At 45.1% G+C, this 27,874-nt stretch overlaps 1 protein-coding gene across 4 annotated transcripts in view; it reads right to left on the bottom strand.

Moving 5' to 3' along the window:
- Nucleotides 1-2,458: 2,458 nt before the first annotated feature.
- The window catches only part of med23 (mediator complex subunit 23), a 28,228-nt gene continuing 2,812 nt past the window's right edge, over nucleotides 2,459-27,874 (bottom strand). The window contains exons 6-30 of one of the 4 annotated variants that reach the window (XM_024377944.2): nucleotides 26,923-27,021; nucleotides 26,728-26,829; nucleotides 26,540-26,609; nucleotides 26,313-26,425; nucleotides 26,113-26,208; nucleotides 25,562-25,579; nucleotides 22,917-23,117; nucleotides 22,564-22,707; nucleotides 21,945-22,090; nucleotides 21,030-21,275; nucleotides 19,955-20,097; nucleotides 19,550-19,724; nucleotides 18,615-18,778; nucleotides 14,129-14,253; nucleotides 13,615-13,832; nucleotides 11,735-11,915; nucleotides 11,344-11,514; nucleotides 10,741-10,957; nucleotides 10,276-10,512; nucleotides 9,869-10,034; nucleotides 9,480-9,552; nucleotides 8,935-9,149; nucleotides 6,273-6,393; nucleotides 5,616-5,747; nucleotides 2,459-3,152 (exon numbers count right to left, since the gene is read on the bottom strand). In XM_024377944.2, coding sequence (XP_024233712.1) covers nucleotides 2,973-3,152; nucleotides 5,616-5,747; nucleotides 6,273-6,393; nucleotides 8,935-9,149; nucleotides 9,480-9,552; nucleotides 9,869-10,034; nucleotides 10,276-10,512; nucleotides 10,741-10,957; nucleotides 11,344-11,514; nucleotides 11,735-11,915; nucleotides 13,615-13,832; nucleotides 14,129-14,253; nucleotides 18,615-18,778; nucleotides 19,550-19,724; nucleotides 19,955-20,097; nucleotides 21,030-21,275; nucleotides 21,945-22,090; nucleotides 22,564-22,707; nucleotides 22,917-23,117; nucleotides 25,562-25,579; nucleotides 26,113-26,208; nucleotides 26,313-26,425; nucleotides 26,540-26,609; nucleotides 26,728-26,829; nucleotides 26,923-27,021 — 3,753 coding nt within the window. In that variant the 3' untranslated portion in view covers nucleotides 2,459-2,972. The remainder of the gene's footprint in view (nucleotides 3,153-5,615; nucleotides 5,748-6,272; nucleotides 6,394-8,934; nucleotides 9,150-9,479; nucleotides 9,553-9,868; nucleotides 10,035-10,275; nucleotides 10,513-10,740; nucleotides 10,958-11,343; nucleotides 11,515-11,734; nucleotides 11,916-13,614; nucleotides 13,833-14,128; nucleotides 14,254-18,614; nucleotides 18,779-19,549; nucleotides 19,725-19,954; nucleotides 20,098-21,029; nucleotides 21,276-21,944; nucleotides 22,091-22,563; nucleotides 22,708-22,916; nucleotides 23,118-25,561; nucleotides 25,580-26,112; nucleotides 26,209-26,312; nucleotides 26,426-26,539; nucleotides 26,610-26,727; nucleotides 26,830-26,922; nucleotides 27,022-27,874) is intronic. The other 3 variants (XM_024377945.2, XM_024377946.2, XM_024377947.2) reach the window with 3 other exon arrangements.

Below are 27,874 nucleotides of genomic sequence, written 5' to 3' on the forward strand. Positions count from 1 at the left end.
CTCCATCCCTATCTTTGCCTTTCCCCTGCCCACTCCCCCAGGTCCCCTGGAGTCACATGCTATCTCTGGTCTGGTCTGAGAGGTCTGGCTGGTCACAGTGACCATGGCAACCGCATCATCAGCAGACCACAGATTGCAGGTCCTTGGGACTGTTAACAGGAAGTAGAGGTGAGGTGGGTTTCTCAAAAAATTGCAGTGGGAGATGAAGACATGGCCCTGTCTCTCCACAGTAACAAAGTCATGACTCTCTGTAAAGTAATAGATTTGTTCTGGAGACCTGGTTGTGTCGGAGAGTAAGGACTGCTACTGGAAGCCTTTGTGTAATTCTTTATTAGACAAGTGACACTCTTTACATAAACCCATAAAGTAGAAATCTGAACCGAACATAAAATCTATTCTCATTCTATTTGATCCACGGCCTGTGTTGCCTTTACCATGCATTTCTGCATTGTATTTTATCATACTGAGAATACCTCCTATCAATGTCACCCAGCAGATTCATCTTACTGAGCTTCAGCAACTACTTGATTCATTTCAAGTGTTGAGTCAATTTCCCACATCCTAAATCTATGACAGATGAAGACACAGCTGCCCCAATGTCTAGAGCTGAGCAGCAGCCCAACTGTCAAATAGGGGCCAGAGAGGTGATTCTATCTTCCAGTCTGAAAAGTCCACATGTCTAGGCTAATGTAATTCTCCAGTGAAAAAAAATGAATAGATGGGAGAGAAAAAATTCAAACGTATATGTTCAGCTAAATTTATACCAACAATATTGCTAGACAGCAAATACACTGCCCCAGTTTTTCCATCAGGCACATTTCTGAATTAGCGTGTCATTGCCTGCACACTCCAATTACTGTACATTATAAACTGGGTGGTTCGAGCCCCGAATGCTGATTGGCTGATGACAAAACATTTTACTGCTTTAATTACATTGGTAACCAGTTTATAATAGCATTAAGGCCCGAGGGGGTGTGGTATATGGCCAATATACCATAGCAAAGGGCTGTTCCTCCGCACGACGCAACACGGAGTGCCTGGATACAGCCCTTAGCCATGGTATATTAGCCATATACCACAAACACCCGAGGTGCCTTAACTATTATAAACTGGTTACCAACGTAATTAGAGCAGTAAAAATAAATGTTTTGTCATCAGCCAATTCTCATTCAGGACTCGAACCACCCAGTTTATAATGTACAGTAATTGTAATTCTGGTGCAGTACGCATGCAATGATGAAAACTGGGGGTGTATTTGCTATCATACCTCTAGCAATATTGTTTATGGAGTCCGCCAGGCCAGAGGCAGTAGGGACGACCACGTGTTCTCTTGAATTTAACAATTTTCCTGTCCTGCTCATTACATTCAAAATGTAACATGTACTTTTGGTTGTCAGGGAAAATGTATGGAGTAAAAACTACAATATTTTCTTTAGGACTGTAGTGAAGTAAAAGTAGTCAAAAATAGAAATACTAAAGTACAGATAGCCCCAAAAAAAACAACTTTAGTACTTTAAAGAATTTTTACATTACACCACTGCCAGTTAGCACAGGGCTTGCATCACCGCCGATGTGAAATCACCCATTCCCACACTGACTACTAGTGCGGTAATGCTGTTTGCCAGAGACTACTCTACAACTTGGTAATGTCTTATGAGACTGCTTTAGCAGCAACACCTAATTTACTGTTGATATCTGAAAAATTGTTGAAAGCTGCCGGCACTGAAAGCAGCAGGGAAGATTTGATTTTGAAGGCATGATTGACTCAGTCCTTTATAGCCAAATTATACTTGAATTTATGGGAGATGTGAAGGCATGTGCTTTGCATAATAACACAAATTACATAACTAAACTCTACTGATTTAGCCACTTATCATAACAGGTAAATAAATAAAAACATTGGCAGTCATCCCCTAACAATACAGTATGTTTTATATTCATAAAGGGAGAATATTAAGGACAAGAGAAGGGAATCCACAAGAGGGTAAATATAATAATTAATTCATATCCACTTCAGTGGTTCTTATTCTGCTTGAGGAGTTCTAGAGGGTCCTCTGTGCCCAAACTCAGTCCTGCCCCTTCCCCTTGCACTACACAGCTGATTCAAACTCATCAAGCTTTGCTTATTTGAATCAACTGTGTAGTGCTAGGGCAAAAAAAAATTAATGGGAAGGGGGGTGGGGTTTAAGAAACGCTGCTCTGAGCCTGTCAACCCGTCCTCATTAAAAATCCATGCTCATGTTTTCACACCATGTAGAGATAGTGTTTTAAGCTCCGTACGCAGCTCCAGTCCAGTTTGTGTTTAAAGAGTTGGGAGTTGTTGACCCTGTTCTGACCTTAGTGTTTGTGCAGCCATAACAACATTCAGAAACCTGGCAGAGGTCCTGAGCTGACAGAATACAGGTCCTCTCGACAGAGCAGAACAGCAGGAGATCAGACAAGACGACAAACCAACACAGAATACTAAAGGCGTTTTTATTGTTTCTTTACTTTGTGTGAAAAACACAACATAAATCGCCTCTCATGATTAAGTGGGGAGTCGCAAGGCACTGGACCATCTCATGTTATGACAAAGGGAGAGCAACAACAGAATGAGCCGCCACCAACTCCTTTTATATACATACTCCAGCAGACCAATGATTGCAGAAACACTTGTCTTTTTCCAATACACTCAACAATAAAAAGCACTACAAAGCTAAAGGTTATAAAAAGGTAATGTCTGTTGTGTAACAGTTCATGTCTGTTTTCTTCTATGCTGCTTTTCGGGACTGAATGGCTGTTTAAAGCTTTGGAACACACCACAGCACTGGGGCGTTGCAATGTCAGCCTCAAGAGACCAGACTCTCAGGGTCATCTTGTCTGTCTCGACCCTGACCTAAACATTCGTGGAGTGTGTCCATCTCAATACTCCAGCTGGTGACAGTGGGACCACAGCCATGGGGCTGAGACTCCTTCCTTGGTGTGTGTGTGTTTTACTGGGCCCCAGACAGGGGGAGGTTGGAGGGGCCAGGGTTGCTCTGTGGGGCGGGTGAGGACACAGAGGAGGAGGGCTGGGGGACGCTGGTGGCTGCAGGCTCCATCTTGCTAGTGTGGGTGATGAAACGCAGACGGAGCTTCATGGCCGGACGCAGGGTCAGGATGATTTTCTCCACCTGGGAATACACACACCATTAGACAACACTAGGGGAGACTAGGGATAAGCTGGGAGGAGAATTCAACTAATCTCTTCTGTACTACTGAGGAGAGAAGCCAACTTCAGCCTCAGACCCTGAAATGAAGTGGGACGTGCAGCAAGTGACTTCAAAAGTAAAAGTGGGAATGTTTGGAGGACAAACAAATTAGAATTTCAAATTCAGGGTGTGTTGATATAATTAGAGGAGGAGAGGAGGCGCAGAATACCAATGCAGGACATGACAGAAAACCGAATGAGCAAACATTGAGGTCAAGGAAAGGCATAAAGTATACATTATTTAGGGGCTAAAGCAACAACAAAAAATCCCACAACTGAAACTTTTGTCAATCTCAGATCGATTGTCTGGGGCCAAGTTAACCTCCCCTTGTCATGTAAGAAAGTCATGACCAACATGCTTTTAGGGAGAGAGGATCATTTTGTACATGTATTAAACTGTGATTTGAACAATTCCAGCCGCATGACTTATGACCTTTTTAAAAGGACATGAAAATAAAATGCTGCTGACAGCATCTTAAATATAATTTCCACCTCCAGAAATGGGCCCAGTAACATATTTGTAATAATTCAGTAAAAAATATTAACACATTGGAACAATCTTATAGCCTAAGCACGGTCTATATTATCAGGATGTGCTATTAGCAAAAAACATTATCGCCTGTAGCACAACTGATGAAGCATAGTGACTATAAAATGTACAGTGCCTTCAGAAAGTATTCACACCACTTGACTTTTTGTTGTGGTACAGCCCGAATTTAAAATAGATGATTGAGATTTTGTGTCACTGGCCTACACATAGTATCCCAATAATGTCAAAGTGGAATTGTTTTAAGAAATGTTTACAAATTCATAAAAAACGAAAATGTGAAATGTCTTGAGTCAAGTAGTTCAACCCTTTGTTATGGCAAGTCTATATAAGTTCAGGACTAAAAATGTGCTTAACAAGTCACATAATATGTTGCATGGACTCGTGTGCAATAATAATGCTTAACATGGTTTTTTTAATGACAGCCTCATCTCTGTACCCCACACACTATCTGTAAAGGCCCCTTGTCGAGCAGTGAATTTCAAACGCAGATTCAACCATAAAGACCAGGGCGGTTTTCCAATGCCTCACAAGGAAGGGCATCTATTGGTAAAGAGAAAAAAATATATTCCAAAACATGCTTTCTGATTGCAAAAATACACTAAAGTAAAGCTGCAAAAAAATGTGGCAACGAAATGTACTTTATGTCCTGAACACAAAGCGTTGTTTGGAGCAAATCCAATGCTTTATCTTTTCTGGAGGAAAACCAGAGGAAAACCTGGTTCAGTCTGCTTTCCGACAGACGCTGGGAGACAAATTCACCGTTCAGCAGGAAACACAAGGCCAAATATACACTGGAGTTGCTTACCAAGACGACATTGAATGTTCCAGAGTGGCGGAGGTACAGTTTGACTTATGTCTTCTTGAAAATCTATGGCAAGACTTGGCTCTTTTTCAACAACAACCAACTTGACAGAGCTTGAAGAATTTTTAAAATAATTTTTAAAAGAATGCGCAAACATTTCAAAAACATGTTCTCGCTCATCAATTGAATCCATTTAGAATTCAGGCTGTAACACAACAAAATGTGGAATAGGTCAAGGGGTAGGAATACTTTCTGAAGGCACTTGAAGAATGTCCATCTGCATTTACCCCACAGAACAACATCCTGATTGTTGTTGTTGCTATTATTATTATTAATAATAATGAATATTTTATTATAAATACATAAATAATTATGAATTTTTTCTCACTCGAAAAATAGGTTTCTATTACAATGTATGTAATTGATCTTTTAAGACGACACTGCACCTTTAAGAGCTCTGTTGCGCAGCTGCGCCTAAACCATGTTTTAGACTCCGGTTGTAAAAACTGCATTTGTAAACGATGCCACACGCTCAAAGGAAGGAGTAGAGAAATAAATGTGGCAGCAATGGAAAACAGGGAGCCCACCCTTTCTTAAAAAGGTCTAAACTGCTTTCAAAACATATTTGCCAAAACTTCTTTCAAAAGTGTTTCCCCATGACTGCATAAAGAATTGCTGTGCGTCAACTGCTTACCAGATTCCCTCCTATGGCCCTCGCAACCTGAATGCGCCTCAAGAGGAATATTTATCTGGCATAGAACACACAAGCTGACTAGGTAAATAGGTGAACTATTCTACTATGGGCTTGTCCGATTTTGGCTTAAATAACATTACATGGAAAAAAATTGTTGAAGTGGAAAGTTAAATCCTGAGTGATAGAGTATACGCTTTGAATAACTTTGCCGGCAGCTAAAGTAAGCTACACACAGCAGACTGACTTAAGCGCTGCAGTGGTGCGCATTACAGACTATTTCAATCCCTTCATCTGAACACCAGAGTGGCGAAGAACATTAACCCCTGAGTATTTCTCGAACCTGGTCTTTGACGCTGTCCCCGGTGAACATGTACTTGATGTGGTAGAGAAAGTCACAGATAGGATCCATGTAGGACAGGTGTTGACTGTGCTGGTCCACAGCCTGTAGCATCTCATAGAACGCCACTCCAATCTGCAGTTCACGACACACACACATAAATGCGTAGATCGTTAAGAAATGGCACAGACAAAAATCAGTCATTGATTAATGGTGAGTCACACATCTGATTAACACAAAGCCAGACTGAAAAACAGAATGAATGGCTATTTCAGAACGGATATTTTTGGTCAGAGCCGCTCCAGGGGGGTGGCAGGCTGGTCAACAGCAGAACTGCAGATTCATTAGAGCTGTCCATGGGAAGCCACAGCACAACCCCAGCACAGAGCCACTGCCTCTTGGGAGAGGAGACCAAGGACCTTCATTCTCCCTCTCCACAAATAACAGGATTTCTCAGTGAGCCACCTAACCAGCTATTGTCCATTTTCACACACACACACACACAATCAATCAGTTCTATCCTCTTTAATGGTCAAGGGAGTGTGAAAGGGAATTTAATTGACAGGCCTTTTGTGTGGGATTGTATGGTGTAATAGGGTTGTACTGGGAGATGGAGGAGGAGAGGAGGGGGGGGCATATATTGACAGAAGTAGTCAGTACCTCCAGCATGCAGCGGGTCCTCTCCTGTTGGAAGCGCTGGAGGAAGGGCCCCACTAGGTGGTACACATAGAGGAGCTGGAACTCTGTCTTTACTATGGGCTTCAGCACCTCAGACAGGAACCTGGGGAGGGAGGGGAGAGAATGTTACACTTCTCGTAAAGAGACAGACTGAATAGGAGAAGACGGACTGCGCTCGTTCAAAGACATGCTGGGATGGAGGAGAAAAGGACTGAAAAATCTCCCCAGAAATGAAAGAAAGTGATTTGTAAAGCCAAGCACCCGATGTTCAAAAGTGACTAAGGCTCTAACTGTGAGAGCTGTATGCAAATGGAGGGAAGACAGTGGAGGCACTGAACTTGAATGATAATTGACAGGGTTTTTCTGAATGAACAGACAGTGGAATATAAACCAGGTACAGCAGGACCAAAGCCTCTGTGTTTGTAGACGACAAGATGGATCCCACTGGAATCTTGTCATGTGTGATCTGTGTTCCAGAAGCTTCAGCGTGAGGCGTACCCACTCGGCTGCCCGAGCCACAGGCGGTGCGTCTCGTCACCGGGCTCGGTTGTCAGAACGCCGTGACGCCTGCTGAGATCTCCCACGCGCCCCGCTCCCACGCGTCACGGTCCAAACTGATGAAGACAGCTTGGGGATAGCAGCAACCTGCCCGTCACAATAATGTGATAGCGCTTCCACACTAACACAAACACAGGCTGAGAGCCATCACAATGACTGTCTGGCAAGGAGAGGTCATCGTATACATCTTGCCCACTCATACTGATGAGCTTTTGAATATAAATTGCTTTCGTAGTATTTCTGGTTGCTTTTCAAATTCAATCTCAAAGATAAACAATATTGGGCCTCCCGAGTGGCGCAGCGCTCTAGGGGGTCACTACAGCCCCGGGTTCGATCCCAGACTGTCACAGCCGGCCATGACCGTTAGACCCATGAGGCGGCGCACATTTGGCCCAGCGTCATCCGGGTTAGGGAAGGGTTCGGCCGGCCATGGATATCCTTGTCCGATTGCGCTCTAGCGACTCCTTGTGGCGGGCTGGGCGCCTGCAAGCTGACACCAGTCGCCAGCTGGACGGTGTATCCTCCGACACATTGGTGCGGCTGGCTTTCCGGCTAGAGCGGGTGTGGCTTGGCAGGGTCGCGTTTCGGAGGACATGTGGCTCGCAACTTTCACTTCTCCCGTGAGGCCGTGGGGCGATGGGAAAAGACTAACTGCCAATTGGATATTACAAAATTGGGGATAAAAAGTTACAATATTTAATCATCAGTGAAATCTGAGATACTATGCAAGTAGAACATGTACAGAAATGTTATTGGACCAAAGAGTATGAAGGCATATATGCACCAATTCCTGAAATTAGAATCCCCATGCCCAGTCCAATTTACGGGCACATTACTAATCTTAAACAGTAGCATCGAATAATGTCAGAAAGCTGTAGCCAGCCCAGTACATAGTGTACTGTACTTCTCGGTCTCATCCCAAGGCATTTCCATCTGCTTCATTGTAATGTAATCCCAGCAGGCCAGGGCTCTGCTGTCATTTCACATGACAGTCCAGCAGACACACAGGAGCACAAGGGCACTTGCTGACACATCAGGGAGCATAACTATTTGGGCTTGAAGTCCAGCGAAGCCTGAACACACAGTGTTATAGGGGAAGATATTCCCAGGCTAGATGAGAAGGCCTACTAAGCGAAGCCTGAACACACAGCGTTATAGGGGAAGATATTCCCAGGCTAGATGAGAAGGCCTGCTAAGCTAAGCCTGAGCTGGGAGGCAGCAAGACTATCCCACTGTGTCCAGATAAAACACAGGGTAGGCGTGAAGCAGACAAATTCTTAACAAAACCCCATCTGATATAAGTCAGGAGTGAGCAGCTTGGGCCGAGGGAGGAGACAAGATGGTGGGGATGGAGGGAGGCAAGAGGGAGCAGGCTAGAGGGGCTCTTTCCTCCCAAATTGTACACTTGTTCACTTCCCTTCAGTCATTTGAAAGTAAATGGCCTTTTGTCAATTAGATTTGCTCACCTCCTGCGTCCTCTATCCCTTCCTTTGAAGGTCAAAGTTAATCGAGAAGAGTCGCTGAGAGTGGACAAAAATACGCTTGCTTGAATTGAGATGGGTCCTTCTCCGCGTCGTTAGGAAAATTACGTTTACAAGGGCTGATCCCAATATAAATGTGGAAAGTGATGGAAACAAATGAGGTTAGTTGTTCCAGATATTTTATAGATAGAAACGATATGCTACTTATTGTTTTATTGTAAAGAGGGCATGTTTTCTCCTTCTGACAAAACAAAAGCTGATTCAAAGTGGGTGTGGCAAATGTAAAAAATATTCTTGCAGTAGGATATACATGACTATCCTCGCTGAAAGGTGGCTATTGAGGGGAGAACACTCTTCCGTTCACCTACTAATGAATTAACACTTTCCTCGACCACAGGGAGATGCTGGTGGACCAGGACTAGAAGGCTGGAGAACAGCTAATCAGGGGACTGCTGGTGGACCAGGACTAGAAGGCTGGAGAACAGCTCATCAGATGACTGCTGGTAGACCAGAAGGCTGGAGAAAAGCTAATCAGGGGACTGCTGGTGGACCAGGACTAGAAGGCTGGAGAACAGCTAAATTGGGGGACTAATGTTGGTTCTTACTTGGGGATGAGGGAGAGCTGTCCGATGCTGGAGTGGTGCCACACGGCGTGGGCCAGGGCCAACACGTAGCTGCAGTACATCTCAGAGTAGGACTGGTGGCAGGCGGTGAAGTCCAGCAGCGCGAAGGGGTAACCCACCCACTCAGTCTCTGTGGTGAAGCACGGACTGCCCAGCACACTCACTATACGGTCCTGCAGGACCACCCAGTAAGGCTCCTAGAGAAAGGAGAGAGACAGGCAGACAGACACGCATACCGTTTAGCTGACTTGTCAGACCTCAGACAGTTCTCTGGAGTCTGCAGGACGGCTGAAGGATGAAATAGATGTTTATTTGGGTAAAGCTGTCACTACTGTCTGGCTGCCCAGAATTACACTGTGAGCAGTAAGAACAACAATTTATGAACCTTGTTTTTCATGGATAGTGGAAACTTGACCACGCGAATGGAAAAAAAACAGGTTTGCTGTGTGCCGCGAACTTGAGATTTCTGGCGCAATAAGTTGCTGATATTTAACTGATATGTGTGTGTGAACAGAGAGGAGTCTTACAGGCAAGGCGGTGATCACCAGGCCGATGGCGTTCATCCAGGCGGTGATGTTCTCCCGAGGCACCAGCGGTTGGCTGTGAGGGAGTTCACATGACATCAGGAGGACAATCAATCACAACACCATACAGATACAGCCGCTGTCATGCAGAGGGGCACACAGGTCTAACTGAGCTCTGCAGAAAGCTAACACACTGCATTGATTCAGCACCACTTCAAGATGACTCATCGTCCATTCCTCGCACAAGAACTTCCGCATAAAAATGGACACATTTACACGTGCGTCACGAGAGCACACAAGACTGTGCTCGTTTACATAGCATAGAGACCTTTCAATCTCCCCTCTAATTGGCTGCTTACTGCCCCCCGTTTGATCTATGACCCCATTCTGACCTCTTGAGGACGACACTGAGCAGGGCGTTGCCCACGTCCTTGCCGGGCACTGCCAGGGCCATCAGCTCCACGCAGGTGACGTGGAGAGCGTGGGCGGCCGGGTTGGGGAACTCGTTGAACCTCCAGTCACAGTTTGGGAACGGCCCGGGGGACTTGCCAGCCATCGGTGAGACAGCAGGTCAAGGATGATACACCAGCTACACAACAGTGTGTGAACACATCATAGACTTTAATTCTAGGAAAGACCTTCTAGCAACCTAGCACGTCAACTATTCCCTCGTAGATGTCACGAGACTACTGTCATCGATCTGAACATCCCCACAGAAGGACAGAGACATAGAGAAAAGTGTCTGATAATGATTTGGACAGGTCAAATGTGCTCGGGAACAAACTGCAGCAAAGGATATTGTCAACGAGGCGTCCGATGAGCTTGCAGTAGTAGGTGTCATCGGGGATCCAGACGTTGTCTTCGCGGGGGTTCATGCCACACTTGATGTAGGTCTCACTCAGGCACCAGCCTGGCGCCCGGTTGTCCTTCAGAGAGCTCATGATGGCGTGCACCAGCTTCCTCTTCAGGTTGGTGCGGTCGCGCAGGTGACGCTCGTAGTAGTGGAGCGTGTTGTACAGGTAGGTCACCGGGCGGTCTGGAGACGACACAGAGAAACACAAAATTCAGTTCAATTAGACTGTCCATCTGAACTGACCTCGTCACATAACATCATTCCAAATGTTTCAAGTGCAAGTGTAACATTGACTCATAAAGGGGGTTTTCTATCAGGGCTCTTTCGTGATGTCCGTATACCTCCAGGCTGTATGGACAATCAAAGCAACAGACCAGAACTCGTCCCCGTGGTCTTGTACCCTCTCCTCACCGTGGAACTTGTAGAGTCCTCCTAGGTGGTCCAGTAAGGTCTCCAGTGACTTGGAGACGGGCAGCAGCTCCAGGAAGCGGTGGATGACGATGTCAAAGACGGGCAGGAAGCGCAGGCAGACGTTACCAAAGTAGATGGGCAGGTAGTGGGACTGCTGCTGCATGGGCGGGTTCACCTGCTCGGCCAATCCCTCAAAGTACAGCTTCTCCGGGTATTTCTGTTACAATAGGGAAGAAAACAAGAGTCCAAGTCAAATGGAACTGTATCACCTGCAAGCTTTAATGAAAGAGCAAGCTTGGGAGCCGTGAAACAGTGAGTGGAGGTCAATCACCACAGCAGAACAGATGGAGACTTAACACAGCTAACACCACAGAAAGCTCAGTTGAGATCCCAGCCCAGCCAATGTAAATGTGACATTTAAAAAAGGGCCAAATGTCAACAGGCAACGGTGCAGGCTGATATATAGTGGCCTCCCGTTGACATTTCCATTCGTATCGCCTTGAGCCCCTCTCTGGTTCCTTTCAGACTGTCTTTAGGGCAGAGCTGTTCTTTCCGTGCTGGAGCTGTCAGTCAGAGCTCCAGGGTCAGGGGCCAGTACGGTACCTTGTGGTAGGTCATGTGCTTGGTGTGCCAGTCGCTCTGCAGCCAGTGCTCGGGGGCGTTCTCCTTCACGAAGTCAGAGACGCGATTGCGGAAGTCGTTGGGCTTGAGGAGGAGGAGCTGAATAATGAAGTAGCAGACCTGGGCCTCGTTACCCTCGTGACTCCTCATGGCCTGGAGAGGAGAGGGAGATCAGAGCAAGGGAAGCGATGGGAACGAGAGATTAGTAGGGAACTAAACATTGTTATCGAACACCTCAACCAGTTTCATATTGAACAATGAGATATTAAATGTCTGATCTGAAAACCTAATTATTCATAATGTGATTGAAGCTTTCAAAGGCTTCATTTGAGGTGAACCATATGACTGGCCCATAGTTTCATCTCATCCTTACCAGGCACAGGATGAGTCTGTCCAGAGTGACAATGTTGTACTTCCACACCATGTCGTTGAGGATCTCGATACACTTGTTGAGCTGCTGGCCACCGGCCGACGTGGAGAACTCATAGACCAGGAAGTCTGCAAATGTCCTGACATGGGCCACCAGCGCCCGCGCCCCGATCCTCTCCAGAACCCTGGGGCAAGACAGGACACACGGCTGGTCAGGAGGATGGCCTTGTGTTACAACACACAGACACCTGCACAGTCACGCACAAGTCAAATTGACATAATGTACAGTACCATTGCTTATTTACCATGAGTCTTTATAACGAGTGAGCATTTATTCCTCTGAATTCAAAAGGCCATCTGTCAATAACACAATTACTTCATGATTCAATGCAAAGCTGTTCTCAAACACCATCAACACCCTTTACAGCCATCATCAACACAAACACCAGCAAACAGCCTTCTGACACCATCTGCTTCAGTGTGTTCCTCTCAACAGCATCCAGAAGCTGAGAGCCAAGCCTAGGGCCCACAGTAGCCATTCCCAGTGGTAGTGGCCCCCTGTGGCAGCCTTCCTACCACCCCACCTGGCCCTACCACAACTGCTCTCTCCCAATCCCCCAGACTCTGGCTTCCTAGCAGACAGGCCCTATTTAGAGGACAGAAGGAGAGCAGTTTTACTGTACCGGCTCGGTTGCGTTAACAGGCTGTCATTAACAGCAGCCAGTTACCGCAAAAGCAAAGTCCTTAGTCACTTCTTAAAAGCCCCGTTGCAAAATACCTTTCACTGGCGGTAAATCATATTACAAACGGTGGCGTGCGGTGCATGACTGCCTACTCAAGGAAAGCCATCACTCTCCACTGGGTAGTGACGTAAAGAGCCGGAGGCAGGTTTACAGTAGACAAGCCTATTCGCATTCCTCACACTCAAACTCTGTTGGGGAGAGGCCATAGATTCTTTCCTACAGACAAGAGATGGAGAGAGAAAGAGGGAGAGTTGGAAAGAAAGTGTCAGGGAGGGAGCGAGAGAGAGGGGTATAGAAGGTGCTTGGGAGAGAGTCATTGAGTGTTTAAGAACTTTCACAGAGACTCCCTCCGGAGGGTTACGCAAACAGCAGCCCTTCACAGCCATTTCACCCCTCCCGCCTGGTGATAATTAGAAGAGCTCTGCCTTTACGGAACAGCAGCACTCAGCACATAACCCGCAATCCGGCTCAAGGGATTGGTTGTGAGGCTGTGCTGATTTCTACACCAAGATGGAATCAGCAACAGCACTTTATCAGCTGGGCACTGGCTACAGGTCGTCAGGCAGTCGCCACAACTTCTGCTTCAGAAAGCACTTTAAAAACTGCCTTGCTGGTACAGACTGTGTCTGGGGGGGGAGCTCAGAGAAATAAATTAAAAGACGAGATGATAGCGGCAGCGGAGCTGTATTGGTGCTGTCGGAGCGTGCGGGTAGTGTAAAGATCATTATCTCTCAGCGCTCGTGACTAGAATGACAAGTGGGACGTGTGTGTGGGGTCAGGCATCTCCATCCACACAACTGCCCTCTGTCTGGAGAAGGAGCAGCTGCACCCCAGGGAAGCCACACCCCTCTGTTCCCCACCCACTTAACATTCACAGGGCTCAGCCAATCAGAATGTTGACCTCCTTAAAAACAGTCCCAGGTTACCTTATAATATTTATTAATGACCATATAAAATCATCAGGATAATGAGAACAAATGCACAGGACGTGGCCCTGCTACCGTTAAAATAGGAACTGATAGCCTGATGTTGAACCGGAAACGTTGATTCATGTGCACTGTCCCTGTCGAATACATTTCATAAATGCACAAATAAAATGGTTAAGTGTTGTGCAACCGTAGAATAGAAAAGTAGTGAATACTTTGTGGTGTACCTGAAGCCGATCTGGTTGATTTTGTCAGTCTCCAGCAGCATCTTCCACAGCAGACACAGGAAGAGGGGCGGCGATCCCTGCATGGAGAAGTGGGTGATGATGTCGTTCTCGTTGGTCATGCTCTTCCACTTCCTGTATTCCTCCTCCACGTTCTTCTTCAGGTTGAAGCGGCTCTCCTGGGGAACGTTGTTCTGCTTGAAGAACGCCTGAGGGAACACGCACACAGATGTCTTTTTCTCTCTCCTTTCCTTCTGTGTAAAAGGATAAATACTCATATGTTCCACTGGGACTTTGTGTCCGTCTCATCTGAAAAATATGAATGGGCTCAGTCTGTGTGTAGGTACCGTTAATATAACATATTCACTTTAGCCGGGTTGGGGCGGTACCGTCGTGATATGTTGCGTTTGAAATAGGATTCTCTCAGTCAATAATTCTCTATGCTGCCCCCTGTAGAAATAAGCCCAAATTCCCAAATTGACTCCCTCTCTCTCTCTCTCCGTACCTGAAGAGGAGCAGGGAAACAGCTCAGGGTGTGAGAGGCCCAGTTGTGAGGAGTAAAGTTCATGATGGTCTGCAGGATGTCCTTACACCACGTACCCTGGATGGAGTCGGAGCCCGTGAAGAAATCTGGATCAGAGAAAGCAGTGGAAGGAAAATGAGTCTTGGGTTAGGTGAACGTTTTGTTAATGCTGACCTACTAGTCAGCGTTACGCTGAGCTATGATGAGTTTCACAGGCATTATCAGACACGGTGTGTCCAAACTTTTGACTGGCACTAACTCATTCAAGGGTTGTTCTGCATTGTAGAATAAGTGAAGACATCAAAACTAGGAAATAACACATAGGGTATCATGCAGTAACCCAAAAAAGTGTCATATTTGAGATATATATTTTATATTTGAGATTCTTCAAAGTAGCCACCCTTTGCCTTGACAGCTTTGCACACTCTTGGCATTCTCTTAACCAGCTTCATGGGGAATGCTTTTCCAACAGTCTTTAAGGAGTTCCCACATATGCTGAGCTCTTGTTGGCTGCTTTGTAAAAAACATTATTTTGTATTTAACTAGGCAAGTCAGTTAAGAACAAACTCACAATGACTGCCTACCAAAGGCCTCCTGCGGGGACAGCGGCTGGGATAAAAAAAATATTAAAATATATATATACATATACCACGACGAAACAACACACAACACTACATAAAGGGAGACCTAAGATAACATAGCATGGTAGCAACACATGACAACAACATGGTAGCAGCATAACATGGCAGCAGCACAAAACATGGTAAAACAAACATTATAGCGCACAGACAACAGCACAAAGGGCAAGAAGGTAGAGACAACAATACATCACGCAAAGCAGCCACGACTGTCAGTAAGAGTGTCCATGTTTGAGTTTTTGAATTAAGAGATTGAGATAAAACTGTCCAGTTTGAGTGTGTTGCTCACGACTGGAACGAGCTGCTGCAGCGAACTGAAAAGACGAGAGACCCAGGGATGTGTGAGCTTTGGGGACCTTTAACAGAATGTGACTGGCAGAACAGGTGTTGTATGAGGGCTGCAGTAAATATCTCAGATAGGGGGGAGTGAGGCCTAAGAGGCTTTTATAAATAAGCATCAACCAGTGGGTCTTGCGATAGGTATACAGAGATGGCCAGTTTACAGAGGAGTATAGAGTGCAGTGATGTGTCCTAGAAGGAGCATTGGTGGCATATCTGATGGCTGAATGCTAAAGAACACCTAGCAGCTCGAGAGCACCCTGCCGATCTATAAATTGCAATCGCCATCACACTGCCCTATCCCATCTGGACAAAAATAATACCGAATGCTGTTCGCATTCTTACACCTGCTAATCATGTGTATGTGACCAATAAAATTTGATTTGATTTATAAATTACATCTCCGTAATCTAGCATGGGTAGATTTTCCTTCCAAACCATGTCAATTGGGTTGAGGTCAGGTGATTGTGGAGGCCAGGTCATCTGATGCAGCACTCCATCACTCTACTTGGTGAAATAGCCCTTACACAGCCTGGAGGTGTGTTTTGGGCCATTGTTCTGTTGAAAATCAAATGACAGTCCCACTAAGAGCATACCAGATGGGATGGCGTATCGTGGCAGAATGCTGTGGTAGCCATGCTGGTTAAGTGGGTCTTGAATTCTAAATAAATCACAGACAGTGTCATCAGCAAAGCACCCCCACACCACCTCCTCCATGCTTCACGGTGGGAACCACACATGAGGAGATCATCCGTTCACCTACTCTGTGTCTCACAAAGACATGGTGGTTGGAACCAAAAAAAACTCACATTTGGACTCATCAGACCAATGGACAGATTTCCACTAGTGTAATGTCCATTGCTCATGTTTCCTGGCCCAAGCAAGTCTCTTCTTCTTAGTTGTCCTTAAGTAGTGGTTTCTTTGCAGCAATTCGACCATGAAGGCCTGAATCACGCAGTCTCCTCTGAACAGTTGATGTTGAGACGTGCCTGTTACTTGAATTCTGAAGAATTTACTTGGGCTGCAATCTGAGGTGCAGTTAACTCTAATGAACTTATCCTCTGTAGCAGAGGTAACTCTGGGTCTTCCTTTCCCTTGGCGGTCCTCATGAGAGCCAGTTTCATCATAGCGCTTGAAGGTTTTTGCAACTGCACTTGAAGAAACTTTAAAAGTAGTTGAAATTTTCTGGAATGACTGACCTTGTCAAAAGTAATGATGGACGGTTGTTTCTCTTTGCTTAAATGAACTGTTCTTGCCATAATATGGACTTGGTCTTTTCCCAAATAGGGCTATCTTCTGTATACCACATCTACATCATCACAAACACATTAACGAGGAAATAAATTCCACAAATGAACTTTTAACAAGGTACACCTGTTAATTGAAATGCATTCCAGGTGACTACCTCATGAAGCTGGTTGAGAGAATGCCAAGAATGACAGCTTTGCACAATGTCGGATGTGGCAGGTCTTGCAAACTATTACGGATTACAAAAGGGAAACCTAGCCGCCAGCTGCCCAGTGACGCAAGCCTGCCAGACAAGCTAAATGCCTTTTATGCTCGCTTCGAGGCAAGCAACACTGAAGCATTTATGAGAGCACCAGCTGTTTTGGAGGACTTTGTGATCACGCTCTCCGTAGCCAATGTCAGCAAGACCTTTAAACAGGCCAAAATTGACAAGGCCGCGGGGCCAGACGGATTACCAGAGCGTGTAATAAGAGCATGCGCGGACGAACTGGCAAGTGTCTTCACAGACAGTTTCAACCTCTTCCTGACCAAGTCTGTAATACCCACGTTTCAAGCAGACCACCATGTGCCCAAAAAGGCGAAGGTAACCTGCCTAAATGACTACCGCCCCATAGCTCGCTTCAGTAGACATGAAGTGCTTTGATAGGCTGGTCATGTCTCACATCAACACCATCATCTCAGAAATCCCAGGCCCACTCCAATTCGCATACCGCCCAACAGATGTCGCAATCTCAATAACACTCCATACTGCCCTTTCCCACCTGGACAAAAGGAACACCTATGTGAGACTGCTATTCATTGACTACAGCTCAGCGTTCAACACCATGGTGCCCACAAAGCTCATCACTAAGCTAATGACCCTGGGACTAAACACCTCCCTCTGCAACTGGATCCTGGACTTCCTGACGGGCCGCCCCGAGGTGGTAAGGGTAGGTAACAACACATCTGCCACTCTGATCCTCAACACCGGTTCCCCTCAGGGGTGCGTGCTTAGTCCCCTCCTGTACTCCCTGTTCACCCACGACTGTGTGGCCAAGCACAACTCCAACACCATCATGAAGTTTGCTGATGACAACAGCTGTAGGCCTGATCAGCGACAACGATGAGACAGCCTATAGGGAGGAGGTCAAGGACCTGTCCGTGGTGCCAGGCCAACAACCTCTCCCTCAATGTGAGCAAGACAAAGGATCATGGACTACAGGAAAAGGAGAGCCGAACAGGCCCCCATTATACATTGACGGAGCTGAAGTGGAGCGGGTCGAGAGTTTCAAGTTCCTTGGTGTCCACATCACCAACAAACTACCATGGTCCAAACACACCAAGACAGTCGTGAAGCGGGCACGACAACACCTATTCCCCCTCAGGAGACTGAAAAGATTTGGCATGGGTTCCCAGATCCTCAAAACATTCCACAGCTGCACCATCGAGAGCATCCTGAACAGTTGCATCAACGCCTGTTATGGCAACTGCTCGGTATCTGACCATAAGGTGCTACAGAGTGTAGTCCATCCAGAACCTATATACCAGGCAGTATCAGAGGAAGGCCCCAAAAAATTGTCTAAAACTCCAGTCACCCAAGTCAGACTGTTCTCTCTGCTATCGCACAGCAAGCGGTACTGGAGCGCCAAGTCTAGGTCCAAAGGGCTCCTTAGCAGCTTCTACCCCCAAGCTATAAGACTGCTGAACTAATCATCAGATGGCCACCCGGTATATTAACATTGACCCCTCCCCCCTTTGTTTTTATACTGCTGCTACTCGCCGTTTATCATCTATGCATAGTCACCTTACCCCTACCTACATGTACAAATTACCGACTAACCTGTACCCCAGCACATTTACTCGGTACCGGTGCCCCCTGTATATAGCCTTCGTTATTGTTATGTAATTCTACTGTGTTACTTTTAATTTAGTAAATATTTTCTTAACCATTTCTTGAACTGCACTGTTGGTTCAGGGCTTGTAAGTAAGCATTTCACAGTAAGGTGTTGTATTCGGTACATGTGACAAATACAATTTGATTTGAAGGCAAAGGGTGGCTACTTTGAAGAAGCTCAAATATAAAATATATTTTGATTTGTTTAACACTTTGGGTTATTACATGATTCTATGTGTTATTTCATAGTTTTATTGTCTTTACTATTATTCTACAATGTAGAAAATAGTAAAAAATAAAGACAAAAATCTTTGAATGAGTAGGTGTGTCCACACTTTTGACTGGTACTCTAAGTTAGATAGAGGCAGACCTGTGACGTGGGTGGCTCTGGCCAGAGTCAGGATGAGGGCACGGTTGAGCTCCTCAGATTCAGCTGACAGCACCGTTTTGGGGTCACTGAGGAAGCGGGTGAACTGAGGCTGAACCTCAGAACTCCCCAACGCTGTGATCAACCTTAACGCTGTGCTCTCAACACTGAGGACACAGAAACACAAAAAAAGGTTACTTTTATTTCACAGTGAAAGCTCGTGGTTATGTACAGAGTTACGTCTTTGCAAAACGCTGACCCATTTCTATGTAACGTTCTTATTAAATTGGCAATGATTGAATAACGTCCGCTCAATAGCACATCATTCCTCTTATAACACCTTGGCTTGCACTGGCTTGACCCCAGAGTATAGACTAGTACTAAATCCTTTCTGGTCTTATGTATCTGTGATTGTAATGAGCCATCTCTGCCTGCGCAGGAGCTCAAGGGCCTGTAACCCCTGTGGTGCTAACCACGTAGGTGAAGGAGTTTTTAACTGGTCAAATGACCTAACCAGGAAATATTCAGGCCTCTAGTTATAGTATAGGACTACACCTAGGGTGTTGAGTGTTTCCTGGTCAGATTACGGTTGTATAAAACATCTTAAGTGTTTCCCTTAAGGAATTATAATGTTCTCTTACCTAAGGGAAATAGGGTATTGCATAGAGCTCCTAAAATATTACCTTACGTAAGTAAGGGCACACTTCAAGGGGCTTTATGGTAGTTTGAAAGCATGTACTGCAGAAAGAGTATCTGGTTACCACGGAGACAGCCTGATTCACTGACTAATCATCTTGTCAAATAAATCGTATTTATTTTGTGAGATAGTAAAACAGGATCAACATATTGCTTCAGATGAAAAACCATTACTCTACTATGCAACCAGGACCTGGCCCTAAAAATGGTGTCTGACTGTGCCTCCTCTTGTAGTTACTGACCAGAGGTGTAGCTGGTTCTGGTTGGTCTGGGGCACGGCGGCTAGCGAGTGCAGGTGGCTGAGCAGCTGGACGCGGTAGTGGGGCTGGATGTGGTGCATACGGTAGCTGAACATCTCCAGCAGAGTGTGAAGGATGCCCCAGGCGTGGGACTTGAACACATTGGGCAGGAGCTGGCCTGGTAAAACAAGACAGACACCATGTCGTCGCAGTTAGAACATCTGTGATGCATTTGGGAATACAGTTAATCTGGCCATTCTGCTCGCTCAGGCCAGGGTCGTGTTCAGCAGGGAGAAAAGATTTTGTTATGGTGTGCCTTTCGGAACATGAGCCAGGTCTCTTTTGGGAAAAAAATACAGGCAGGGATTGATAAGCTCTGTAAGGGGATTCAGAGTTTGCAGGACTTACTGATGAATCCTTTGATGCCCAGAGATTCTATCTCCATGTAGACCAGCAGTCTGCTGTAGGTCTCCACCAGGGCTGGGGCCAGGGCGATGCTGGACTTGGCGTGGGCCAACTTGATCACCCGAGTGGCGATGCTATGGATCAGGCTTAAAAGTACAGGGGACAGGGGAAATGTGAATGAGACTTGACCAATGTATGCAGTTCACACGTTATATATTATGCTTTGATCACTAAACTGTCAGAATACTGCTTATGCAAGTGCAAATGTTCAAGGCATTATTGGCTCAGAAATTGCGGATGGCTTTATTGTAAAATGAATAAGCACTGAATCCACTGTAAAGCCGCTAGAGCAAATGATTTTTCATTAGCGACAACATCTTGTCAAAAAAACAAAACCCACTCAACTGTATAAAAATTTTAAAAAATTTAAAATAAAAATCTTTTAGGTTGAAATGGGTGGATGCCGTTTAAACTCATGATCACTCTCCATTCTTTCGATTGTAAATGGCAACTAACAGCAGGGAGAATACAACAGTGATCAACAGAAGAGGGAGGAGACACCACGCTTCAACACTCATCTGTTCTTTGTAATTTAGCACAGAGCCATTTCATACACCCTGGGCTACACTAAACCAGAGCGAGGGAAGATGACTAGAGTTGAAATGTTATATGTTTAAATAAAAAAACAAATTATCCAAGCCTTCTTGAATTTTAAATAGGGCAGTATAAATGTGAATAAAATTGCAAAATGGCGTGTCCTTAAAAAGAACATGGCAGGTGTCTAAAATAATGCATTTTAAAGTAGATTATTTTTAGCACAGCATTTCAAGCATTTTTTTTGAAAAATTACTTAATTAAAAACATCATAGGACGCATCCTCAAGTTTTCCTGTAAGCCTCGGAAGACTGAGGATGCTCCATTCTTACTTCAATAATCCCTAGTAAGAGCGCTAACTAAATGAAGTATTACTGGTGATGTTGCTGTGATATCCTGACAGCACCATTGAAAGGAGCAGTAGTAGTCGTTGTAGGGACTATAGAGATATACAGTATCTCTCTCTGTGGTAAGTCTAGCCCACCTCATCTTGGCGTGGACGGTGAGGGAGTCTAGGAGGTTCATGGGTAGTGGTGTGACGGAGCCTGATGCGGTACAGTTGGTGCCAGGCAGGGTGATGCGCATGCTGCCGTTGCCATAGATAGTCTCCACAAGCACGCCCATGGGCAGAGTGAAGCACTCAGAGTTAGTGGAGTAGGCATTACACAGCAAGGCGATCTTATAGTCTGTCATCCCCAGGGACTTGTTCCTCAGGCTCTGCTGGAGAAACCTAAACACACAAGGACAGGTGAAATATTATAGGGGGTAGGAGGGAGGCAAGCAGTTTAAATGTAATCGAACCCCAGATTTGAGATGTTGCTTTTATCTCAAAGGCATCACAAATCATGCATCTGTGAGTTATATTGCAAGTTGGTGACCACTGACTACAAACACTTTTAGACTGGCTGCCTAAGTGATTCCTTATGAGAGTTCTAGTAGACAACATGACAGACAAGAGCTGGTGTTAAGTACATACTGGCCTCTAAAGGTAGAACTGCTGATTTGACATTCTCTTTTTCTGTGGGACCTGCTGCCTGGACCAGTGAATGCTCGGCAACTGACATTTCCTCCAGAGGTGTTGACCACTGTGGTTGTTATTTTACCCTGCTGGTCATATATGAACATTTGAAAGTCTTCAAGAACAATCTGGCCTTAAATGGCCTTGTACTCTTATAATCTCCACCCGGCACAGCCAGAAGAGGACTGGCCACCCCACATAGCCTGGTTCCTCTCTAGGTTCCTGCCTTTCTAGGAAGTTTTTCCTAGCCACCGTGCTTCTACACCTGCATTGCTTGCTGTTTGGGGTTTCAGGCTAGGTTTCTGTACAGCACTTTGTGACAACTGCGGATGTAAAAAGGGCTCTATAAAATACACTTGATTGATTGAGACATTCTCTTACTCATGGTGCAGCTTGAGGGAGTGGGGAATAGGAATCTGCAGCTTGGAGTTGTCGTTCTGAGCCTTGCGGTTCAAGTGGATCCAGATGCAAGTCATGGCGAAGGCGTGGGTCGACTGGGGCTTGCTGATGTCTGGCACCGGGATGCACTGTAGAGAGACACACATCACGATGTCGCCAGTCATACCAATAAAACTTTCAATAAACATTCAATTTATATCAATATCTTCTAAATTATGTAGACGCCAAGTAAATGGTTGTATCACCTGACTAGTAAAATGTATTATGTCACTAAATATTTCACTCATTCATTCACAATTGGCTGTATCATCATTGGTCAGAAAGCTAATAAATATCCACTTAGCTCTGGACTAAGCGGGACAAGTAAGCCATGATTCTGTGTTAGCGCAGCGTTAGTAAACAGATCCAGTATTTGCATGCTAATGGAAGACTTGGCTAGAAGTAAATTGGGGTGAGATGGAGCTGCAGATTCCTTCATTGCGTCCCCTTGGAGACAGCAGCTCTCGATGCAGTTCAGAGTGGAGCCTCCTGGTTCCTGCAGCGATGCTCTGACAGATGGAGGAGCTGAAACGACAGACACACACACACACACAGTGGCTACCTCTTTCTCTGGGTAGAGAAGATCGAACAGCTTCATGACAGGGAGAAAGTCAGCCAGGGCGTTCTTCTGAATGCTGCCAGATATGAACTGGAGGAGGACCCACATGAGGTGGTCTCGGCCTTTGATCAGACCTCGACCGGCCAGCTGAGGAGCAACACACACAAGACAGACATTTTAGACATGATCTGTATAACAGTCTCTCTGTCTCACAGACTAGCAGTGTGGAACAAAAGAGCAAATTCAATTGTCAATGGTAAAAACGAAGCAAGAACAAGAATAGAGCATTCACGATAATAGGACAAATGACTGTGTCCACTTCTATTAAAGTTTTGTCTGTTTCAACACCACCTCACCTTCTGGTGAAGCGAGAGCACCATGTGTGGGAAGCTGGCGAACTGGAAGAGCACAAAGAAAATGAGCTGGCTGGAGAGGTGCTGCCACAGGAGCTGGCTGGTGCCGCCGTCGTCAAATTGCTCCTCGGTCTCCGAGCGCTCCATGGCGTACACCACCAGGTCCACCAGCTGGTCCTCGAGCACCGGGCAGCGCTGCTTGTGCTGGGGGGGAGAGCCCAAAGAGACCGTTGTCAGAGTGGTGTGTAAACATTTTCATACAAAAAAAAAAGAGTCAAATGTACCTCACACAGGGAATTCAGCACTGGCCCATACCTCACCAAAACAAGTGAAATCAGCACAGTGGATTCAGAAATGTAGTTGAGTAAAAAAAAAAAAAAAAAAAACATGGGGCCCTTGACTAGCCTCATTGACTGCTTCATTTTAGTTCCATTCCCTCTTACTCCACTCCAAACACGGTCTCACACCAACATCACTCTAGACACTTGGCTCAAACGGGAGTCTCATAAATGTTGGGTACAAACAGAGCTTGTCCCGGGCACACAGAGGGTACACACTGACTCAAACACACACAAAACAGAGCATGACATGAAGACTACACCACTGCCAATGAAAGCCCAGATCCCAGAGTAGCTGCACTATATCACCACATTGGTCACTTTTGCCATCATTGATAAAAGTAATTTCAGTAATCTATCCAATGTAAATGACCTGTTAAGACAATATTTACTCAACAGGTGGTGCTCTGCACATTTACAAATCAGTCTTACACTGAATAAATAATGGCTTGTGGTCAAAACGTTTACTGAAAAACAATGCTGATAGACTGAGAACAAGCGTCGATATACCCAGTCTGTTCTGACACCACAAAGAGTACTTGCTCTTTCTGATATACTGCAGCTGCTCCCTGAAAGTGACATGCAGGTATAGAACACACTGCCATTCATCAACACCACGCTGTGAGCAGAGGGTAGCATCATCTCCAAAGGGCAAAGGGGGAGACAGTGACACAACACATGCTCTTCTGAGATGGGGGTTTCTTTACTGGATTAAGGCTGGTCTGATGGGTGTCTAACCAATGGAATTGGTTTATGGAATCTAAAGAGTTAAAGCCATCTTCGACGGAATTATGTATACAGTAGGTTCTTTTGAGCCTTTTTGCTGCCTTTTAGTACAATGTTCCGATAGAGGGCCAGGACCAAAGATAGGTCCAAGTAATCATTCTAATGAAACATAATAAGGATAATTTTAGTAAGGCTCAGCCCATTGCATTAGGAAAACAACTCAAAATCAGGAGATTGTCTGCCAAAAGTCATGGTGAAAGCAAAGTAATTAGTCAGTCAGCACAATTCATAGTAGCTTTTGAACCAAATCATCCCTGTTGTGGTGGATGTGTCAAAATCCAATAATGTAACCTCAATGGCAAAAGATACATTTGATCATGCTCCTATGGGAACAAAGACATGGTCAATTCCGGACATTCCCGGAGTGCATTTCAATCTAGTACCTTGAAACAACGTAGCCTATCTAGTGTTAACATTCAAATGGAAAACTCTTGCAGTGCAAACGTCAAGATACACCTGAACCACAGTTGAAAACAGACAGGACTATACTACATTCCGGCATGCAGCAGATCAGGGCTTGAAATTAACATGTCATTCTCAGGTACGTACACCTCTAGTTTCAAACAGAAAATGTCCGATCCTCTTTGCTGATTTGGTAATGTTGCATGTTTGAAATTGTAAATGATTAATGATTTGTAACATGCTTTTGTTTCATTCAAAATTAATATATATAGGATACTAAATTCAAGGACATTGGAATAGGGAAGGAACTAGTGTATTCAATAATATAACACACCAAAGTAGATTCTAATAATATCAAATTTGCAATTGTATCAATTGGTGGCAATTGATACAATTTGTTCACATTTTACTACAATCATTTTCCCTTGAGATCTCACGAGAGCTTTTACAATGCTGTTCTGCACATTCTTAGAATTGCAAAATGAATTCAACAAAATGAATTCATAGTCTAATGCAGGGAGACTACAGGGGCAGTGGAGTTAGCCACCATAAAATGAGAATCTAAGTAAATCGCTTAACTAATTTTGCCAGTGTACAGGCAGTTGAAAGAGTGTTTCAATTGTGTCTAGCTATGTATAGAGGTAACACTGAAAATTTGAAGTAGAATAATCTATGAAAGACAGAGAAGCAAAATAATTGTCAAGCTGCTGTGTTTCTGGACTTGTATACAGGATCTTGGGACGGGAGATGGAATTCTGAAACCCAAGACCGAACACAACGCATCTGTGGGAAAGTATGTTCTTACAAAACAGCTTTGAGAGATGTCTTGACAGACAGCAACAGCCACAGCATTAAAACTCCAATGAGATGTGACATCTACGGACCACACTTCGTGGCCAACAAGGGGAGCTGAACTGTAGACCCTTGCACATCCTGTCAATGTGATGCATTGTCATATCAGCTCTTTCACATGCTCTTGGACATTGGCCTCTAAGGTAATTTCAAGCCCTATGTTATGCTTTATTTGTCATTTTTTGGGTTGTCTAGACGTGATCAGTGTAGCTAGGAAGCTGCGTCCAGTAACTGGTTAGTCACAATACAACAGGAAGATTGTGAACATACCTGAGCAATGTTCAAGGTCTAGAGCATTGGAGGATGGGCAAGACAGGACAGAACAAAAAGAAAGGAAGAAAAAAGGAGAAGACAAAACAGTGACTAGGAGGCCAGCTCCAAGTTCCCCTGTCAGTCAGTAAAGCCGGAGTACTCCTAAGAGACACATCAAGCGAATGTGACGGAGCATATTAGCTGGTGTATTCCCTTACACCAATACTCGTTGTTGTGTGTCCCTGGGCCAAAGGGGCAGAGTCAGACAGAACTTGAAACACTGTGGATTTGAGCTGCCAAGCAGGGCTGGGGGTAAACATAGAGCACTGAATTGGCAGGGAATAGATTGGAGGCTGGCCTTATAGAAACAAAGCAATGCAAACCATTGTTGTTTGCCTTCATCTGGATTCTACAGGTAATCAGATGCACTAAATACAGTACAAGACACCTCACGTGATAGGCTGGTCATCTGGAGCATCCTTGGCTTGTGTACTGTATCTGTGTTACCAAGAGCAAGGGGGAGGTAGAGGAGGAAGGGGAGAGCTGACAGGGCAGGAGAGGAGAAGTACCTGCTTGTTGAGCCCTAACATGTTGCAGACCATGTCTCGAGAGTAGGGCTGCTCCAGCACATATCGCAGCAGCCCTGTCTGTGGTTCAAACAGGTCCTGGGGGAAAAACACCCACATCCTTTGACAAAAGCTTTGAAAAACATGCTTTACACTGTCTGGGTAAAAGATTTCTATGGAGGTGATAGGTTTAGGAGTAGTACCTTGTCGAAGGGCAGCATGCCCCTGAGAGGGAATCGTAATGTGGTGGGGTCCAGCTTCCAGGAGTTGCAGATAGCTCCAGAGTTGTTGACCACTGGAAGGAGGCTGCATCTCCCTACAGGTCAAACATATGATAGGTCACTTAAAGGTCTCTGAGCAATAGTCCCAAATAAATATATGCATCTCATTGCTCAATACCAGGCAGGTTAGGTGCAAATGGTGGCCTTACCACAGATGGAGTTAATTCTTGCAGTGGGTCGAAAACTGTCAACAAAATCTGACATGAGACTGCCCAGAAGCTAGAATAAAAGAGAAGGATAGCGTGAAAGACTGACCAGCTCAGATGCTATGTAACTCAGTTCAAATCGATTCATCATCCACACAAATGACATGAATATAAACTGGTTAAAAACATACCCAGTGTGACAACATCCCCTCGGGATAGAGTTTTCTGATCTCTGTAATGGCAAAGTAGGCAGGCAGGAGGCACGCGTTCCTGTCGAGGATGTACTCCACCACCTGCGAGGAGATACACAAACATTTCAGCAGGTTATTTCAACAGGAAATCCCCAAACTCTTGTGAAAAAGCCTATGGCTGGAAAGGAGGCGTACCTCTCGTGCAGCTAGCAGCTGCTGGACCACAGCTGAGCTAACAGTGTTGGGGATGGTCTGAATCTTATCCAGCAGAGCCTTCAGTAGATCTCTAACTCCCTGTGATGGAACACAATGAAGCACATCATTCATGTTATTTAGTAGATAATATCCTATAATAAACATGTAATAAAACTATTTACACTGTTGTATATATACACACACACATCACTCTGGAACTGCAGGGAAATGTATTCGTTTAACATAAGGGAGTCCACATTGCATAGAATGTGTCTATAGACCCATTGAGTGTGTTAAATGTTTTCCAACTTTATGCAATTCAAAACAGATTTAATGCAAAGAGCATGAGAAGGGGCTGCAGATGATTTCCATCTAAGTAAAATTAACTGTCTCGCTAACAAAGTGACAAAGGCAATTTCATCCTTATTCATTTTGGTCAATTGTATTGTGGGTAAGGAAACCCCAAATAGTGCAATGAAAGGGTCTGGCTCAATCTGTGTGCCGCTTAATTCCGAGAGTGTGTTAAAGATGTCTTTCCAGAAACCAACAAGAGATGGGCAACACCAAAACATGTGTACATGACTAGCAGGAGACCGATTACATCATACACAATTTGGGTTCACATCCGTGTAAATGTTGGATAATCTTACTTTGGTCCAGTGGGCCCTATGAATGAGTTTTAATAATAAATCTGCATATAAAGACAGTTTGTGTTCATGTCCATATCCGACAATACCTTTGATGAGGGGGTTGGAGCGAAGTGTTATTGCAAGTGGTTCTATGGCGAGGGCAAAAGGTAAGGGCAACCCTGGCGTGTCGAGCGATGCAAAGGGAAGCAGTCTGAGTGTTATTAGTCCTGACAGAGGCTTGAGGGGATGAGTACATAAGTCTTATCCAAGCCATGAATTTGGAGCCAAAGCCGAATTTATTTAGAGTGTAAAAAAGGTAAGAC

This window comes from Oncorhynchus tshawytscha, linkage group LG18, assembly GCF_018296145.1.
Source record: "Oncorhynchus tshawytscha isolate Ot180627B linkage group LG18, Otsh_v2.0, whole genome shotgun sequence".
In the NCBI taxonomy this organism is placed as follows: domain Eukaryota; kingdom Metazoa; phylum Chordata; class Actinopteri; order Salmoniformes; family Salmonidae; genus Oncorhynchus; species Oncorhynchus tshawytscha.